The 20,476-nt window shown below is 40.1% G+C and overlaps 1 protein-coding gene across 2 annotated transcripts in view; it reads right to left on the reverse strand.

Annotated features, from left to right (window-relative positions):
* Nucleotides 1–334: 334 nt before the first annotated feature.
* LOC110530362 (junctophilin-1) overlaps nucleotides 335–20,476 on the reverse strand; it is a 29,210-nt gene continuing 9,068 nt past the window's right edge. The window contains exons 2-7 of one of the 2 annotated variants that reach the window (XR_002474514.2): nucleotides 18,071–18,833; nucleotides 7,394–7,512; nucleotides 5,414–6,096; nucleotides 5,137–5,233; nucleotides 2,347–4,919; nucleotides 337–619 (exon numbers count right to left, since the gene is read on the reverse strand). Coding sequence is in view for 1 of the 2 variants with exons in the window: in XM_021613349.2 (XP_021469024.2) it covers nucleotides 5,153–5,233; nucleotides 5,414–6,096; nucleotides 7,394–7,512; nucleotides 18,071–18,833 (1,646 nt within the window). In the remaining variant the exon portion in view is untranslated. Of the gene's footprint in view, nucleotides 4,920–5,136; nucleotides 5,234–5,413; nucleotides 6,097–7,393; nucleotides 7,513–18,070; nucleotides 18,834–20,476 lie in introns of both variants that reach the window. The other variant, XM_021613349.2, reaches the window with a different exon arrangement.

Here is a 20,476-nt window from a genome sequence, read left to right on the forward strand (position 1 = left end):
ATAAAATAGTACCCCTTCTGTACCAGCTTCAGCAAAGGGGAATTCCCCCTATCCTCTCGCCACCAACGTTAATAAGAAGTTAAATAATTTGAAGTAGTACATCAGTATGCTTGAGTAAAAACAATGGACCGCAATTCAAAACGCTACATCCAGGGTTTTGGAGTGAGAACAATAAAACATACAACGTTAACATGAAACTGAGTGGGATATCACTAACACCTGTATATATATGGTCAAGTGATGTCTCTTTTCAGAAAGCCTCCTTGCCTTCACTGATCCAACTTCTGATGGACAAAAGAAAGCTGCCCCCACACAAAATTGGACAGACAGAAAAAATGATGTAAACTTTCTTTTAATTCTTAATGGGGGGGAACAACCGCCCCAAAATCCATTAAAATCATTGTAGTCAGAAGATCATAAATATCAAAACTTGTTGTCCAATATAGCTTCATGCTGTTTTTGTATTCAGTGATGTTCTTTGTAAGCCTGGCAAAAGTTCATAAATATTGAATTGATTTTAAAATCACGAATTAAAAATATCTATCAAATGGTAAGTTACATTTTCCAAAAGTTTACAAACTAGTTTTCCAAAACACATTTTTGAAAAATACAATCACACCTAAAAATTCTTACTTTGCCTTTAAAAAGTAACAACAGCTCGTAATTTTGGGCAAAACATTTTTTATGGAGCATCAGTTACAATTAGTAGAAAATAGCCTTATACATAGCTGTGTGCAAATACAGTTTAGACAAGAAAAATACATTATTGATCATTCATCGTGGTACTTTCAACTTTAAACGTTGCCTGTTCTCTTTAACGATGTGCTCTAAATGTTCTTTATGACTTTACATTCCGAGAAGTAATAATAAACACATCTGGAGCCATTTTCCCTTCTGATGCTTTCTTCTTCCCATCTCACATACTCTCTGTGGCAGTCTATGACCAACCCTCTGTAAAACATCGCAATGTTACTGCCCTGAAATCCAACTAACACATCCTTCAACTCCTCATACCATACTCTTAGCATTGCTGCAATGAAAATGTTACCATAACCAGTGAAAATGCATCTCCTACACCTGCCAACAGTTAACCAAAATGTACGCGTTTATAAATATGAAACATTTCATTCTATTTATTCAACTTTAGCTGAGAAAACAGAACATATATTTATTATTCAAAAATAAAAATAAATATTCATGCTTAGCTAACTAGGCACAAAGTTATAATAATATATTGACGACAAAATACAGTAATTAGACTTTCATATTTAAGACCCTCTCCTCTGTCTTCCCCAAAGTAAACTGGAACATTCTAATGTTCTAACAGTCCTCACAGATACTCATCTCAACATTTAGCCAACCATTTACCCTATCTGAATGTATTCAACACACATAACAAGGTGTAATTGCAGAGAGGGGCTTTGAGCATTGGACTGCTTTCACAACGGTGCAAGTTAGTTAGTATGAGGTCCAGTGTTGTTGGTGTTGGCTCAGCCAAATTAAAGACTCAAATATTAAGCAACAAATGTGACATTCATCAACCAACCCATGCACAAATAGTTTACTCCTATATGACTAAATCAAATAGCTCCTCAGCGATTTTCTACAAGACACATTTGCATATTCTACAAGACACAATTGCATATTTTCAAATTAAAATCAAACCAAACTAATCACGTTATTCTAATGTATTATCTTCATGCGCCAATCTACTGTATATGTTATATTCACGTGGCAATAAATCAATGTCGGATGCCATATTTGCTACAAATTTGAACAAAAGAAAAAATCAAGTTGGCAAGTCATGCCTCCATTTGACAATGTACAGTTGCAAAATGTAAGCCTTTATGTCAAAACAATTTAGACTACAATTATAAAACATACAACGTTAACATGAAACTGAGTTGTACATCGTTGCTGATTGAACACTAACACCTGTATATCTATGGTCAAATGATGTCTCTTTTCAGATAGCCTCCTTGCCTTCACTGATCCAACTTCTGATGATGGACAAAAGAAAGCTGCCCCAACACAAAATTGGACAGACACAAAAAAAATGGTATTGTAAACGTTATTTTAATTGTTAATGGGGGGGAACAACTGCCCCAAAATCCATTAAAATCATTGTAGTCAGAGATCATAAATATCAAAACTCGTTGTCCAATATAGCTTCTTGTTGTTTATTTTGTATTCAGTGATATTCTTTGTAAGCCTGGCAAAAGTTCATAAATATTGAATTGATATTAAAATCACGAATTAAAAATATCTATCAAATGGTAAATTACATTTCTCCAAAAGTTTACAAACTAGTTTTCCAAAACACATTTTTGAAAAATACAATCACACCTAAAAAATACTTACTTTGCCTTTAAAAAGTAACAACAGCTTGTCATTTTGGGCAAAAAAAATGTATGGAGCATCAGGTACAATTAGTAGAAAATAGCCTTATACATAGCTGTGTGCAAATACAGTTTAGACAAGAAAAATACATTATTGATCATTCATCGTGGTACTTTCAACTTTGAACGTTGCCTGTTCTCTTTAACGATGTGCTCTAAATGTTCTTTATGACTTTACATTCAGAGAAGTAGTAATAAACACATCTGGAGCCATTTCTCTTCTGATGCTTTCTTCTTCCCATCTCACATACTCTCTGTGTCTATGACCAAACCTCTGTAAAACATCGCAATGTTACTGCCCTGAAATCCAACTAACACATCCTTCAACTCCTCATACCATACTCTTAGCATTGCTGCAATGAAAATGTTACCATAACCAGTGAAAATGCATCTCCTACACCTGTCAACATGTTATCCAAAATGTACGCTTTTATAAATATAATACATTTCATTCTATTTATTCAACTTTAATTGAGAAAAAATTACATTTATTATTCCAAAAATAAAAATAAATCTTCATGCTTAGCTAACTAGGCACAAAATAATATTAATAATATATTGACGACAAAATACAGTAATTAGACTTTCATATTTAAGACCCTCTCCTCTGTCTTCCCCAAAGTAAACTGGAACATTCTAATGTTCTAACAGTCCTCACAGATACTCATCTAAACATTTAGCCAACCATTTACTCTATCTGAATGTATTCAACACACATAACAAGGTGTAATTGCAGAGAGGGGCTCTGAGCATTGGACTGCTTTCACAACGGTGCAAGTTAGTTAGTATGAGGTCCAGTGTTGGTGGGGTGTTGGCTCGGCCAAATTTAAAGACTCAACTATTAAGCAAAAAAATGTGACATTCATCAACTAACCAACCCATGCACAAATAGTTTACTCATATATGACTAAATCAAACAACTCCTCAACAATATTCTACAAGACACAATTGCATATTTTCAAACCAAACTAATCACGTTATTCTAATGTATTCTCTTCCTGCGCCAATCTACTGTATATGTCATATTCATGTGGCAATAAATCAATGTCGGACGCCATATTTGGTACACATTTTAACAAAAGAAGAAGAAGTCAAGTTGTCAAGTCATTATGCCTCCATTTGACAATGTACAATTGCAAAATTAACCATTAAGCCTTTATCTCACAAAACAATTTAGACCACCATGTTTTGGGGACATTGATCCTTGATTGCACAGTGAAAAAATAAAAATATCTAACGAAGTGCAACCCACTTCCAAAACTACAGCCCTTTTGCTTTTTATGTTAAAATCAATCAAATTACAAACAACTAATTTGATGCAATATAGGGTCAGTGTGCAGAAAGAACATGACATGACTAGATATGTTAACAAACCGTATCAGTGTCTGGTTAAAGATAGATAGACAAGTTGAATCAGGAGGAAAGTTATTCCATATCACCAGTTAGCCCTTAATCAGAAAATAAATGTCCATTTTTTTCAATCACAAATCAGTGTTGATTAACTATGTAACCTCATACATTTGTGTTACATGCAGCCAGCCAATAAATAGCTGGTTAGTAAAAAACAAGCTGTTTAGTTAAAAGTTAATGCACAATCTGTGTTTGTATACTGCTAAGATGCTTCAATTTCGTATACATTACTCTCAAATTTGACAATGTAGAAATAACTGGAATTAAACATTTCAATGTCTTTCAAAGGAGAACTGCTTTGTGTAGCACAGGTGTTAGGGAAATTCCTTTTGGATTTGAAGGATCTTAAAAAAGTTTGAGAAATGCATGGACTAGACTTAAATAAATAAAACGCTCTCTTAATAATTTGTAATACCTAAGGTTAAACAAAGGAAAAAACAAATGAAAAAACGAACAGTTACTAACAAATACACAAAACAAATGCACTTGAAACGGCCAACGCACAAGCATGTCCCAAAAGGAGAAGTTAGATAAGGCTGGGGAATGGAATAAGACTGGTGAGTGCGACTTAAAAAATAAATAAAAAATCTTATGTACCAAGTGAATATTATAGCAAATACAGAGACACACTCCCACGGCAGCAAAGCCTGCCGAAACACATTCCTCTGGCAGCCTTGTGCACTGCCTCTACCCACTAAAACGTCAGATGGTAAAATAGTAAGGCAGCTGTTATCTTCCGTCAACTAAAAGTGCATCTCCGAACATATCCTGTCAAGCCCTCCCTCTCCCACCCCCCTCCACATTCCTCCTGACAGGGCAGATGGAGAGGCAACGCACTTGACTGGTAACAGCTTGGATCAGCAGATATTTCTTTTTGCTTTCGCAATGACTGCTTGCTTCAGATTTCACAGAACCTAAGCGTGTCACAAATCATCGCCAGCAAAACGGGGCAGCGTCGGGGCCGAATGGTCCTGTTCTCATCTTTCTCCGGTGTTTCACTCTATTTCCAGTCCTTCTTTGCCTGTGTCTGTGCCTGACCGGCGCCATTTTTAAAGGCCATTGACGCAACTGCAGAGATAGGGGCCTGCGCCACTAGTTTTGATGAGTTCCCTGAAGATTGAAAACAGTAGGAGGGTCAATAGTTATGTTGAATCACATTCAGGCTTACTGTATCTTAATATTTAATGTAAAACTTGCAATTTACTCTTTAGGTAAACGTTTCTTTTACTTTATGTTACATTTAAAAATGTAATGGAACATAAATTACTGTATCACAATGCTCTACAATTTATAACATCTGAATAGATGTTATTGAGCTGATCCTTACCTCAGTTCAGATTCCGTCAGGTTAAAAAATGGACAAAAATAATTGCTAGACCAATATTCAACAGCATTACAAGGGCAACCAGTATTGAGTTTGGACCCTGTGAAGTAGAAAAGAGATACGGGAGAACATTTCAAAAATTGCATTTTTAAAGTTAGCTAGGCATTATCACTGAAAATATTAGACTACCTTTGATGTTTCACAGTTCTGAAATTACACATTTATTTCTCTTTGCTTCAGTTTTCCCATTTTCATCATCATACAGTATTTGGCCACTTACTGACTCTTCCTCTACAAAATCCGTGGTGATCTCCAAGCTGGCTTGTTTCCTAGTTTCTGCTAGACTTCTTGGCTTATACGAATCTTGTTTCTTAAGTCTTGATTCAGGTTTGCTTTCTTTGGATACCGACTTTGGCACTATAGGTTTTGGGGTGGGTGTCCTGTACTGCGCCATAGGTTTTGCTGGCGGTGGCATCCGGGTGAGGGTGGACGGGGTAACATGCTCATCTATGTCCTCAGGTTCGTCTTGAGGGATCTTCACGTCTGCCTTCACGTAGTAGCCGTGGTACTCCGTGTCAGTGTGCAGCTGTCCATTGCCAGGGCTGGCGGGGACCGACTCCTCCATTTTGAACGGTTGAGGCAATTCCTGTCTTACTTCCTGTTTCAACGATGTCTTAGACACTGCCTTTGTGATGACCGGGAGCTGGCTCTCTGCTGCAGGGGTCTTGTTCTCTTTCCCAGACTTGGGGGCGAGCTTGCTGAAGAAGCTCTTCTTGGGCTCCGGGGTATGTGTTGACGGGGGTGTTGGTGGGGGAGAGGACCGTGGACTCGCGGTGGGAGAGTTGTCTGGGGTTGTGCCTTTACGGTAGAAATGAGGGCTACTTGAAGGGGTCTTTTCTTTCTTCTCCTCTTGAACAATAGGTTCAATCGGTTCGTTGAACCTCTGCTTTATATAATCAGGGCCTAGAAAATGGAAGGACGTTATTATCATGATATCCAGTCCTTTTATCTATACTTAGTCAATTTGTAGCATGTACACAGTGATCTAATATCACAACGTTTGAATGAATGCTGTGTGTTTATATCACTATCAACAAACACTCAAGTATTTAGTGCTGAATCCTAATTTGAGATACAGAGATACACACACCTACATATTATTTTGTGTTGCTTTTGGTGAATGATAAATTCACATTTATTCATTGTCAGTTAGCTCATGGTTAGGATACCTTTTCTGCGTCCATGATTTCACATATCGAGTATTTGTTCCTTAATGTAGTTTCAAAGCTGTCCCAGTTGGTTTATGATACTGATTAAAGGTTCCAAGCATTCTCGACATTCTCCTGACCACTGATGAGGCCAACGCTATAACACAGCTGACACGAGCTCTCAAGTCAACAAAGTTAACACCTTTCTGACGCAAGTAGTGTTATCAAATGGAATCATCGTTCATAATATTACATTTGTTCTACTATTAATAGCAAGTGCTAAGATCACTTACTACATCTCTACAAGCTCAGCAGTTGTTCATAAAAAGCACAACGGTAAATAATTAAGACATTTATGGGGCATTAAGTAAAAGTTATAAGGCATCATTCAAATGAAATAGATTACAGATTGCAGGCAGGCTGGCTATTGAACCTGGTTGTTAGGAGTTGGTGATCTACACTATCCTGATGTCAGGTCAAGTGTCACAGATTTAGCAAGGCTATATGGGCCAGACCTGAGCAAAACCATGTGGTAAAAAGAGGAATGCTCAAAAAGCATAATGATATAAGACCACTGACCTTCATGCATACAGGAGCTGAATATGCATTAAAATGTAACACGAACACTGAAGAACCACCCTCTCATAAAACTAAGCAGGCTGACAAAAGTACCGATCTATATATTTAAAGACTTATCTTGCAGAAAAAAAGATATTCATTTGTAGAATAATATGCTGTACAGTATGTACGTATACATACATCGATGCCACAGAAACATGTTCACTCTAATACAAAATATTGTACTCATAAATCTGTGACACTTGCTGATTTTTTTCTGAGGATAAAAAAGACCCCAAGGTAAATTATACTAATTATATGTTCCTCCCTAAATAGATTAGCATTTTAAAATGTGCATATACATCTGCCCCAGACAGAAAATAAAAAGAAACCCACAACCCAGACACAAAGGAAATTGGACAAAGGGGATTATAACATGGGGCTATGAGATAGATAGATGCTGGGGCCTAGTTGGGTACAGTATGTTGGGTTACCTGGCTGATGGAAGTTGGGGGACAGTTCCCTGGCCACTGCCCTGGCGATGTCGGAGTCCTGACTGGCTGACTGACCGGCCTGGTCAGCAGCGTCGCCTTTAGTCCTGGCGTGAGCTGTTCTGGATGAATGCAAAGCAGAATAAGAGCTGGTTAGACTGGGAAGGGTACATACCAAGGTTCAAATAGTATTTGTTTACTTTTACATACTTTGAGTGTTTGTTTGAGCATGTTGTTTGAGAGTGCAAGATCTGCAGGGTTTGCACTTCTGGGACTATTCTATTGGGTTCATTGCCCCAGACAAGCCCAATCAGACACAGCTAAAGTATAACAAATATTTCAAATACTACTTGAAGGCAGGTCTAAGAGGGTGAAGAAGCACTTTGTGCCTCTGGCCCGTCCAGACAGACTCTGTCTTAAGTAGCTTATAGGGTGGAGAGCTCAGTGATCCTACAGTGTTCCCAATAAATACTGTTGGAGCAACAGCTTTTTCCAACATTAAATAATATTAGAAGTAGTTAGATAACCATTCACTTGAATTATTTAATTATCATACAGTCTCACACTCTTAGCAGTAAAACGAACATTGAAAACACAATAGTTTGACATGCCATATCCATTGTGTGATATTCTATAGAAAGCATTGTCATTCATCAAAACCTCTATTTTTGTAATTTCTGATTAAACTTTTTTTTTCAACTTCGATACAGTGTATTCGGAAGGTATTAAGACCCAGTGACTTCCACATCTTGTTACATTACAGCCATGTTCTAAAATTGACAACACCCCATTATGACAAAGCGAAAACAGGTTTTTCGATTTTTTTGCAAATCTATTAAAAATTAAAAACAGATACCTTATTTATAAAAGTATTCAGACCCTTTGCTATGAGACTCAAAAATGAGCTCAGGTGCATCTTGTTTCCATTGATCATCCTTGATGTTTCTACAACTTTATTGGAGTCCACCTGTGGTCATGATTTGGAAAGGCACACACCTGTCTATATAAGGTCCCACAGTTGACGATGCATGTCAGAGCAAAAACCAAGCCATGAGGTTGAAGGAATTGTCCGTAGAGCTCAAAGACAGGATTGTGTCGAGGCACAGACCTGCGGAAGGGTTCCAAAACAAATCTGCAGCATTGAAGGTCCACAAGAACACAGTGGCCTCCATCATTCTTAAATCGAAGAAGTTTAGAACCACCTCTTCCTATAGCTGGCCGTCCAGCCAAACTAACAAATTGAGGGAGAAGTGCCTTGGTCAGGGAGGTGACTCAGAACCCAATGGTCACTGACAGAGCTCCAGAGTTTCTCTGTGGAGATGGGAGAACCTTCCAGATGGACAACCGTCTCTGCAGCACTCCACCAATCAGGCCTTTATGGTAGAGTGGCCAGACAGAAGCCACTTCTCAGTAAAAGGCACATGACAGCCCACTTGGGGTTTGCCAAAAGGCACCTAAAGGACTCTCAAAGCATGAGAAACAAGATTATCTTTGGCGTGAATGCAAAGCGTTACGTCTGGTGAAAACCGGGAACCATCCCTACGGTGAAGCATGGTGGTGGCAGCATCATACTGTGGGCTGTTCTTCAGCGGCAGGGACTGGGAGACTAGTCAGGATCGAGGGAAAGATGAAAGGAGCAAAGTACAGAGAGATCCTTGATGAAAACCTGCTCCAGAGCGCTCAGGACCTCAGACTGGGGCGAAGGTTCACCTTCCAACAAGACAATGACCCTAAGCACACAGCCAATACAAAACAAGGAGTGGCTTCGGGACAAGACTCTGAATGTCTTTCAGTGGCCCAGCCAGAGCCCGGACTTGAACCCGATCGAACATCTCTGGAGAGATCTGAAAATATCTGTGCAGCAACACTCCCCATCATGCTGGAAAAGGCATTGTTTGTCACCAAACTGTTCCGGGATGGTTGGGATAAGTTGCTCTCGGGGGATGTGTTGGTACCATTCTTTATTCATGGCTGTGTTCTTAGGCAAAATTGTGAGTGAGCTCACTCCCTTGGCTGAGAAGCAATCCCACACATGAATGGTCTCAGGATGCTTTACTGTTGGCATGGCACAGGACTGATGGTAGCGCTCACCATGTCTTCTCCGGACAAGCTTTTTTCCGGATACCCCATACAATCGGAAAGGGATTCATCAGAGAAAATTACTTTACCCCAGTCCTCAGCAGTCCAATCCTTGTACCTTTTGCAGAATATCAGTCTGTCCCTGATGTTTTTCCTGGAGAGAAGTGGCTTCTTTGCTGCCCTTCTTGACACCAGGCCATCCTCCAAAAGTCTTTCGCCTCATTGTGCATGCAGATGCACTCACACCTGCCTGCTGCCATTCATGAGCAAGCTCTTTACTGTTGGTGCCCCGATCCCGCAGCTGAATCAACTTTAGGAGACGGTCCTGGCACTTGCTGAACTTTCTTGGGCGCCCTGAAGCCTTCTTCACAACAATTGAACCGCTCTCTTTGAAGTTCTTGATGATCCGATAAATTATTTAGGTGCAATCATACTGGCAGCAATGCCTGTGAAGCCCTTTTTGTGCAAAGCAATGATGACTGCACATGTTTCCTTGCAGGTAACCATGGTTGACAGAGGAAAAACAATGATTCCAAGCACCACCCTCCTTTTGAAGCTTCTAGTCTGTTATTCAAACTCAATCGGCATGACAGAGTGATCTCCAGCCTTGTCTTCATCAACACTCACACCTGTGTTAATGAGAGAATCACTGACATGATGTCAGCTGGTCCTTTTGTGGCAGGGCTGAAATCCAGATGAAATCTTTTTTGGGGATTCAGTTCATTTGCATGGCAAAGAGGGACTTTGCAATTCATCTGATCACTCTTCATAGCATTCTGGAGTATATGCAAATTGCCATCATACAAACTGAGGCAGCAGACTTTGCGAAAATTAATATTTGTGTCATTCTCAAAACTTTTGGCCACGACTGTATTGACTAAAAGGTCTGAATAACTATGCAAATGTGATGTTTCATTTTTTTTTTATACATTTACTACAATTTCTAAAATCCTGTTTTTGCTTTGTCAATTTGGGGTATTGTGTGTAGATTGATGAGGGACTACAAACAATTTAGTCAATTTTAGAATAAGGCTGTAACATAACAAAATGTGGAAAAAGTCAAGGGGGTTGAATACTTTCCGAAGGCACTGTATACACTATATATACAAAAGTATGTGACCACCCCTTCAAAAGAGGGGATTCGGCTATTTCAGCCACAACCGTTGCTGAGGTGTATAAAATCGAGCACACAGCCATGCATTCTCCTTATACAAACATTGGCAGTAGAGTAGCTCGTACTGAAAAGCTAAGTGACTTTCAATGTGGCACAGTCATAGGATGCCAAGTCAGTTCGTCAAATTTCTGCCCTCTAGAGCTTCCCCGGTCAACTGCAAGTGCTGTTTTTGTGAAGTGGAAACGTCTAGGAGCAACAACGGTTCAACCGCGAAGTGGTAGGCCTCACAAGCTCACAGAATGGGACCGCAGAGTGCTGAAGTGCATAGCGCTTATAAATTTTCCGCCCTCGGTTGCAACACTCACTACCGAGTTCCAAACTGCCTCTGGAAGCAATGTCCGCACAAAAACTGTTCGTCGGGAGATTTCATGAAATGGGTTTCCATGGCCGAGCAGCCGCACACAAGCCTAAGGTCACCATGCACAATGCCAAGTGCCGGCTGGAGTGGTGTAAAGCTCACCGCCATTGGACTCTGGAGCAGTGGAAACGTGTTCTCTGGAGTGATGAATCACGCTTCACCATCTGGCAGTCTGACGGACAAATCTGGATTTGGCGAATGCCAGGAGAATGCTACCTGCCCGAATGCATAGTGCCAACTGTAAAGTTTGGTGGAGGAGGAATAATGGTCTGGGGCTGTTTTTCATGGTTCAGGACCCTTAGTTCCAGTGAAAGGAAATCTTAATGCTGCAGCATACAATAACATTCTAGACGATTCTATACTTCCATTTTATTGCAACAGTTTGCGAAAGGCCCTTTCCTGTTTCAGCATGACAGGCCTAATTGCCCAACATCAGTGTCCGACCTCACTAATGCTCTTGTGGCTGAATGGAAGCAAGTCCCCACAGCAATGTTCCAACAACTAGTGGAAAGCCTTCCCAGAAGAGTGGAGGCTGTTTTTGCACCAACTCCATATTAATGCCCATGATTTTGGAATAAGATGTTCGAGAGCAGGTGTCTACATACTTTTGGTCATGTAGTGTATGTGTTGCATTCACTTTCTCTCAAGTAAATGTTTTTTCAAAACAAACCATTTACATGCGATGACATACGGAACACCATAATATACTTCTTTATATTTATCATGATTTATTTCAATGGTACAGTGATACAAGACCTTCAAGGTTAGTTCAATGGTGTTTCTTTATAAACAGCTCAATAAGAGGTAGTTGGTTTTACATCTGTTTGTATAAGTGTCCTTCAGGGCCTCTCAATACAGAGCGCAGGAGGATTCACACTATTTCTCTTGAACTGAATGTATCATTTTAACATCTTTGAGGTGTTCACTTTTTGAATTAAGGTGGATATAATTTAAAGTTTTACTTCAGACATGTTTGACACCGATGAAGCTCACAAAGACGAAACATTTGCTTTTTCAACCTTCAAGATTGTGGATCTTCTCTTTTTCAACTATTGACTATGAAAGTGCATTTCACCAAATTTAGGGGGCACATGACTTCAGAACCTTAGTGTGCATTGAGGAGTCTTTATTACTGTATGTGCAATTGGCTTTGCTGCCTGTAAACAGCTGACAGTCTCGCATACAGTGAATCATTCTGAATAATGAGAACTTCATATGCATATAGAGTCGTTGTGCTGTTGAATGAATCATGGTAGAACTCTGTTATATTGTACCAATACTTACATAGTTACAATGAGGAGTACAACAGTTGTAAGAGAGAGTGGGGTAAATTGAGCAAACCCTTGTTTCTAGGAAATCATACACAAAATTGATAATTTGACCAAATATTTAGGAAGCTGTCATCATTTCATAGTCTGTGAAGGAAGAAACCACATGGGAAAAGTCCTAAGTAATTTAGGTCCTCCCCCCCACCAAAAAAAAATCACCAAGTCAAATGAATTTGTGTTAGAGGTTTCATGATGCTTGTATCTAAACCAAAGTAAATAATTTGAAGATTGTTCTATACGTTAGTTGGGATCTCTATACACTTCAATGTGAGGTCCTAAACCTAGCATCAAAGTGCATCCTTGTAGCTGTGTGGGCTAATATAGTCAAAATGTTTGCCTTGGGGTAAGTTGAGCAAATTTAAGTGTTTTCTTACCCAGGTGTAATGCAAGGGATTATCTCTGGGACATGAGATAGGCCAGGCCCTGGTATTAAGTTAAAGAAATGTGTAGGTGGCTTAACTTACCCTGTCTCACAGCACAACTAACCCCATACCCAGGGTAAGTTGTACCAAGAGATCACTTTTATTGAACAAACTATGTTTTCAAAACTGTAACATTTACATTAATTATGATTTTTTTTTCCAGGTATACACAACATTCTGAAATATATGTAGATATCTTTTTCAGAAAGAATGCTATATTTCCTTTGTGATGCTGAATATAAAAATGGGCTTAACTTACCCCACTATCCCATACTCATTATCATCATGGAGTCATGATACGATTTAATGTGGGCTTCTTTAAAGCTTTGAAGCCTGTAAGCATAGGCTATACTACATCACGTGGCTTGGGGAGAAAATATAGGGAGCGAGGGCACATTGAAAAAAGGTGATTTAAACCAAGTTTAAGAAACTTTACTGGAAACATGTTAGCAAGTCTAAGGAGAGTTCTGAGGAAAGGTGAGTGATAAACTCTCCAACACCTAGTCCCAACCAGATAGACTGATTAGTCCAACAGATGATAGTCGATGGTGGGACAGAGATGGGCTAATGTATCAGCTCAGCTGCTGCTGTATTCCTGTAAACTGTTGATAAGCCAAGTCCTGCCTTGCCTTATTTAGTCAGAGCTCAGTGCTGACTGACACACTAGTGGCTGCTGGCCTCACATGTGAGCAGGGCACAGTTAGTACACACCGTCCGGTCTGGTCTAGGAACTGCTTGCCCTCCTTCATCCCCCCCCCTTCTCTCCATCTCTCTCTCTACTCCCTCCCTTCTTGGCTCCCCTGGGCTTCCACCCAGATGATGGGGAAAGTGACGCAAACCAAACCCAGTCTGCACTTTCCAAAGCTCTTACCACACGTATAAACTCAGACAGTCTTCAAAGACCGAAACCTTAATTTTAGACATTCTGCCTCTGACACATTTATATTTCATGATGGGAGGAGTTGTTGTGGTAGTGACATATGAGAGCCCTCATTACAATTCATACAGATGCCAGAAAATCAGGATAAAGAACATGCTAATGAGTGGTAATCATCAGAGAAGAAGATTATGAGGAAAGGGGGGATGGGTGGGCATGATATGGCAATAAAGTCTCTATTTTGATACTTTAAACAGATATGGGTGGGTGTTTTACATGGTAGTATATAATTTCATCTCTGTGCATTGCATTCAGTGAGACGAGGGGCTATGTATTTTCAGGAAAATAATGCACAATGTGGAAGGTGTGTTCCACCGCGCCATGGAGTTGTATTATTTTCCAGAGAATGCATGGAGCCCTGAGTTGATTATCCCTTTTATACCATGGCTATGAATTAACATATTTGCCTCTAGAAATGTATTAATTTGCCAGTATAAATTTCCACTGAAGTAGCAATTAAGCTTACTATCTAGCTAGATAGCTACAGTAGTTGCCTTGGTAACCAACCAGACTTGCTAGCTTAGCTAACCAAACCATCATCCTAGCTTGCTATTATGAAAATCGAATTCAACAATGCCAATACTGTTTTTAATTCGACCTTTACTTTCAAAAGCAGCTCAAAAATAGAACATGTAAGAATGAACTTCTTAGCCATTGAATTATACCGTGCTGATATACCGTGCTTTATAGGAAAATAATGCAACCCCATGCTATAAAAGGACAATAAAACAGTAAATCAATGTTGTTGTTTCATGTAGCGTTGAAAGAAAACATAATTTACTGTTGTCCAAGTGATAGACAAGATAGGCTACTAACAATATGATTGTTTTCTCTCTAAGTGAGTCTTTATGTCTAATTCAACTTTAATTTAATTTGGAATAATTCGAAGTCCACGGCATGTCATGAAGACGTGTTAGACATGGGCTCTATTTTAACAAACCTAATGCAATGGTCAATCTAAGCGCTGGCAGTAGTGCTATAGGTCCGGAGGGGTGTCAGAAATATGTGTGCTATGTTCACAGCCATTATAATGAGAGCAATAGTTAGCGGTAGCTCTAAAGGCCTGGGTTTTGATGAATAAACAAGTTGTAGGTGTAGGGCTGGCCACTCAAGGTGTTCCATGGCTAAATACGGCATGTGGTTTTCCTCAAGTTATGTAGGTTATCGAAGACTTTTGCCTTGTCAAAACTCCAATTCGGCTGGGGGCCTTTCCCTCTGATAGAATATTAGCTCAAAAGTATTGTGGAGCTCCTGCACCTAAATAAATATAAACAGTACCAGCACCCAAAATGAGTACCGGAACCTATTTTAGTCCAAGTCAAGCACTGGTAAGAAGCCTATTCTATGACGTTTCCACTGGGTCAGAGCATGACATTTTCCCCTTTCATGCTGAGTGGTTATCGAAAGGGATAGCGCTGGAAAGATTTTTAAATACATACAAAACTGACTTTGTTTGCTTGCTATTTGAGGTGAAGAAAACATTACATTACTTTGGCTCCACAGAGTGGTGGTGCGTTAAACCAATCGGAAATAATCTTAGATATCCAAATGGGCAAATTTATATGCCTATATTTGCGCGCAGACCAGGTATCCTATAGGCCTACTTCGATGCTTGCGCTTCCTTACTCAACATTGACAGGAGCGCTCCAAACAAAAGACAATGACTAAATTGACAGAACTCGTAAATGGAATTAAATAAACAAAAACTTGTTTCTCACAAGTGTAGCATAGTTTGTGCGCACTGCAAACAATGTGTCCACTTCGACAATGAGAACAGAAAGATTTGAATAATAATATTGAATGTATTAAAAGAAATGACCGTAACCAAAGTAACAAACATTGTAGATTAGAAATGATGGGAATTAACGGTAAATGTACTACTGGTGATATATGTAATGGGAAATTGATATACACTAACAATCAAACGCAAGCAATTCACACAATGAAGTTATGAAATAATGAATGTGCACAAAATGGCAAGAGAGAGCGCATTCTGGAGAGAGAAGTGCATTTTGCGTCTGGGCGAATGGTCAACCCGACGTCTGCATTGGCCATGCAGCATTTACGGTGATATGGCCTCAGCAGAAGTCAGGGCAAGAATGGAGTCAGCAAAAGTCAGGGCATTCATACTTCTTGCGCTTCGCAGAACGTGCAGAGCTGTTGTCAAGAAAGTGAGTTTGTGTTTATATAGGATGTAGCGCCCCCACCTACCGTCAACCAATCACATCAAAACGGAGCTATACAGAGCATTCTGCATTGTTACAACATTTGGGAGGCGCATGGCGGTGCAGTACAGGGCTCGATTTGGCCTCTGCATGCCTCCATGCAAAGCCTTCGACCACATTTTCGAATCAAGGATAAATTTGCCTTTAGTCTAGGCCTCCGAAATTATTAGTTCACTGAGATAGGAGCATATATATATGTATGTAAGTGACCTGATTAGTGTATATATATATTTGTTAGTGCTCAACTAAAACACTCTCGGTCAACCAACAGCCTAACAACAAAACAATCGACTAGTCAACTAATTGGGGTCAGCCCTAGTTAACAGTCAACAAACATTGTTATAATTGGCTTCAACCAGTATGGGCCTTTACCCATTGCACTTCTCAAATAAAAAAATACTAGGCTCCCGTAAATTCAATTGTATGTGTGAGGCACATTCTCAATAAGCAAGATCTAGCCTAGGCCTACCGTTTATATGGCGTTATAGGACTGACAAAATGTATTTGCTTATGTTTGGAGGAGCGCGTCTTTAGAAATGGGGATGGCTGCAAGCAGAATGGAGTATGCACTGCAGGCAGGTCTATGTGAAATGTGAATAATGCAAAAGCATATCGGCAAAAGCCTCAAGAGTAGACCATTTAGTAACCTTTTATAAATAGGCTACTTGGCTAACGCATGGCCATGATAAGAAAGATACCAAAAGATACCATAATAGGCATATAGCCTACATGGATTTGTTTTTACGTACATCCCCAAAAATGTAATAGTCTACATGGATAAAAAGGGGTTCATTGCTCACTGTTTTGCTGCTGCCAAACTTTTTATAAAACTTTTGTGATTAAAATTAATTTCAGTGGTCTCATAAACCAAACCATTTGTCGATAGTCTTGACAACTTGGCGAATGCATTGGGGATGACAAAAAACAGCTAGGATAGGCTATGCTTGGTTTTTAATCAAATAAAACGAAATGGGAAAAAAACATTCGTTTTTTATGTTTCTAAAACGAGGTTTACAAGCACAAAAAGCACATATCTCTTGTTCTATGTGCATATGGGCATTATGCCTCACGGCTGGATAGGCTGCGCTTCCTTTGTCATAATCTATGCCATAACCAACCGCGTTATCGCAAAGACCAGCTTTCGGGTTGTCTTAAATATCCCCACCAGCGCGTAATTGGCCAAACAATGGCGCTGGAGGAATTGGCGGCCGTTTTACGGGCTCCTGACCCATGTTATTATTTTGTGTATTATTTGGCTGATCGGGTTAAATTGAACCCAATCAGCAGATCTGATCTGGAAGTTTGTTGGTCAAGCCAAACATAACTCAATCTGTCTTGCTATGTGAAATTAATCAGTCTAAACACAATTAGGTTCTAGTGTGTGTGTGTGCGAGAGAGGCAGAGAGAGAGTGAGTGAGAGAAAGAGTTGGAGAATGTTGGAGAGAGATGGGAGAGGTAGGATGAGGTGACACCAATAAAAACCTGACCCCTCATTGAGAATTCCAACCTGTCAGCCATTCAACTTAACCCAATCAGCAGACCTAACCTGGAAACCCATGCAGCAGTAGGATTATTTACCACCAACAACACCACAACATTGGTGTCCAAAATGGCACCCAATTCCCCATATGGAAAAGTCTGAAAGGGATTCTTGGGATTTCCCAACTCTGCCTTCATCCCATTGAAGTTGACATTTAAAACGGTTAAGGTAAGGATTAAGGTTAGGGAAGGGTTATGGTTAGGGTTTAGGGTAAGTATGTCCCAAGAATCCCAGATAGCACTAACCTTCCCCATATAGTGCATTACTTTTGACCAGAGCCAACAAGGCTCTAGTCAAAACTTGTCAACTATATACTGCCCTACCAAGCAAAAAGGCAGTAACTGCTCATAGCGTGGAACTGAGAAAAATGGCTTCTATTTACCTTGGTTTTACAGTAACTTTATGTAGTTACTGCTAACATTACCCCCATTTTCTCCAAAACACAAAACAATAGAGGCAGGATACTTTTCCACATGATTAAGCATGTATTTAATGTAGCAAAAATAACTAACTAATTTTCGACCAAATTAGCAGTTACTGCCTTTTTGCTTGGTAGAGCAGTATAGGAAATAGGGTGTCAATTTGGATGCAACCATACACATTGAGAAACTGATTACCTTGATGTGGCTATTTCTACTTTTGTTCTGGCAATAGCTGCTGCCCGTATGGCTCCTTCCACAGCCCGATCCACTTTCTGTTTAGTTTTGGTGTTTTTGAGAGGAATGAGCTGCTTCTTGATGCCTCGCGCCAACACATTGTTTTTATACTTCCCCTCTTCTTTGATGCCGTCTGGGAACATTGTGCATCCATAGCCATGGCGTTTGTTGTTCATCCACTCACCCTCATACTTCATCCCGTTGGTGCGTTCGCTGACACCAAAGCCGTTCCGCTTGTCATTCTTCCACTCCCCCATGTAGGACTCTGTGGTGGTGGCATCTACATTGTCCTCCAGGGGCATGTACTCATCAACTCCATCTCCAAAGCTGATGGTGGAGTTGGCATCACTGGAGCTGATTCGGCTGATGGAGCTGGCGGCATCACTGGGGGCAGAGCTGCGTTTGCTCGATATGGACGACCTGGAGTCTGACTTTCGGAGGTTTCTGAGACTTCCGAACAGGGACCCTCTACGAAACAGGCCCTTTTTCTTCTCACCTTCGCCTTCACTGTGGAAGTTGAGAACAAAGCCTCCTCTAATGCCGGCTGGGCTGTCTGACAGGTCAAGGTTGGCATGGAGGACGGTGCCATTGCTCTGTTCGCTGCGAAGCGAGGCCATCGAGGTTCGGAGAGGGGAACGAATAACCGTAGCCATCCCGTAAGGCACACTTTGTCTCACACCATATCCGTGTCGCATTCCTCCTGTCCATTGCCCCTGGTATGTACCTGTTAGGATAACAAAAAATGTCAAGAATGAATACAAACGTTAAGAAAATCATGAACAACATTTTTGTCATGATCACAGAATAATCACTTGGCGTACAACATTTTAATATTAGAGTTGATTAGAAAATCTATTTACACTGGCCCAATGTCAATTCAAGGAATTGAAGTGGAAAACATATCTACAAGTCCATAATATCCCTGTTACATTTGGAACTTTCCATTGAACGGATTAAAATCACATCCAATACCTAATTTTACCCAGGTACTGTGATTTTCCTGTCAATCAGACAGAGCTGTGTTTCCAAACCACATACAAGATACCATGTCCATGATGAGATTCATATTTCAGTATTTGTTTGTATCATGATTTACTATCACTTCATCATTTGCTATTAATATACTCTTGGCGTTATGCCAAACCAGGCAGTCTTTAGTCGTTTCTACACTTGACATTTACATGCGATTTCTGCTATCAAAATACGAAGATCGCATTGAAAAGATGGGTCCAGACCAATGTTCCCTCAATTTTTTGGGGGCACTGACCAAATTTAAGGTCTGCTGAGCGCAAACTTGAATGTTGTGAAGATTCTGTCCAACTTCCGGTGTGGGCATTTACTGTGAACACTGAGGCTGTACCTGCTTTAAGTTGCAGCTTTAACAGTGGCAAAGTAGACTACTGTGGTTATTTGATCATAATGTAGGCCTACCAGAGTGGTCTACCATCTAGCCAGCTAACTAATATTTAGAGAAAAAAAAATTGTTTGGCTAGAGTTATGCTAACCCATTTGCAATCACTTTAGCATTGCTTGCTAGCTTGCTGGCTAGCTACAGAGGTTGTTGATGTGTTATTATCATATTTAGCCTATTCCACCGTTTGTAGAATGCATACTGGCATTTGAATATAGAGCAGGAAAAGGGAATCCAGACACGCTGTGGTGTAGATGCATGACATATTTGGAATTCCATGATCAGAATACTAAAGCTGCATGAACTGTCAAGTCTAGACATGGCCTTTATGGCAGTAGACATACTAGACAAGCATAGGGTACCACTGGTATATCATTTAAGTTATGTACCAGTGGTGTGTTGCACTGTTTGTTTAGGTTAGGGAAAGCTGGCAAGAATGAAGCCATTACTATGTAGTGCCCTTGATTAGATAGGGCCTATTGAGGTTACAACAAGTGCAGTTGTCCAAATATGTTAGCCTTAAAATATTTCGTAACATGAGCTCCCATCCACGGTAACAACCTGTCCTGCAACAGGTCGTGGCATGGAGGTCAGGAGGGACTGGGAAGTGTAGGCTACTTATTCTACACCCAATCCCAAATCAACCACTAGGCACTATGCCCTATGTATTTGTGGAGATCTAATACCATTTTATTGGTATTGAAGCAATGTAGTGAAACTTCCACCTAGCCTATCAGAGGGCAAGTTTGAGCTATTAGCATATTGCTTACACCTGTCAAATCCTCTGCAATGTCCACAAATGCATAGGGATCTAGGGGTTGATTTGGCACTCCTTATGCCTCCTGCACACAGGATCCATTGGAAGAACTGCAGTTCGGCAGAAGTCACTCATTTCAAACATCGCTCAGGTGGAAGTAAAACAACTCTGTCACACTAACAGTAACGTTGAACCCACC

This window comes from Oncorhynchus mykiss, chromosome 8 (assembly GCF_013265735.2).
Source record: "Oncorhynchus mykiss isolate Arlee chromosome 8, USDA_OmykA_1.1, whole genome shotgun sequence".
Classification (NCBI taxonomy): domain Eukaryota; kingdom Metazoa; phylum Chordata; class Actinopteri; order Salmoniformes; family Salmonidae; genus Oncorhynchus; species Oncorhynchus mykiss.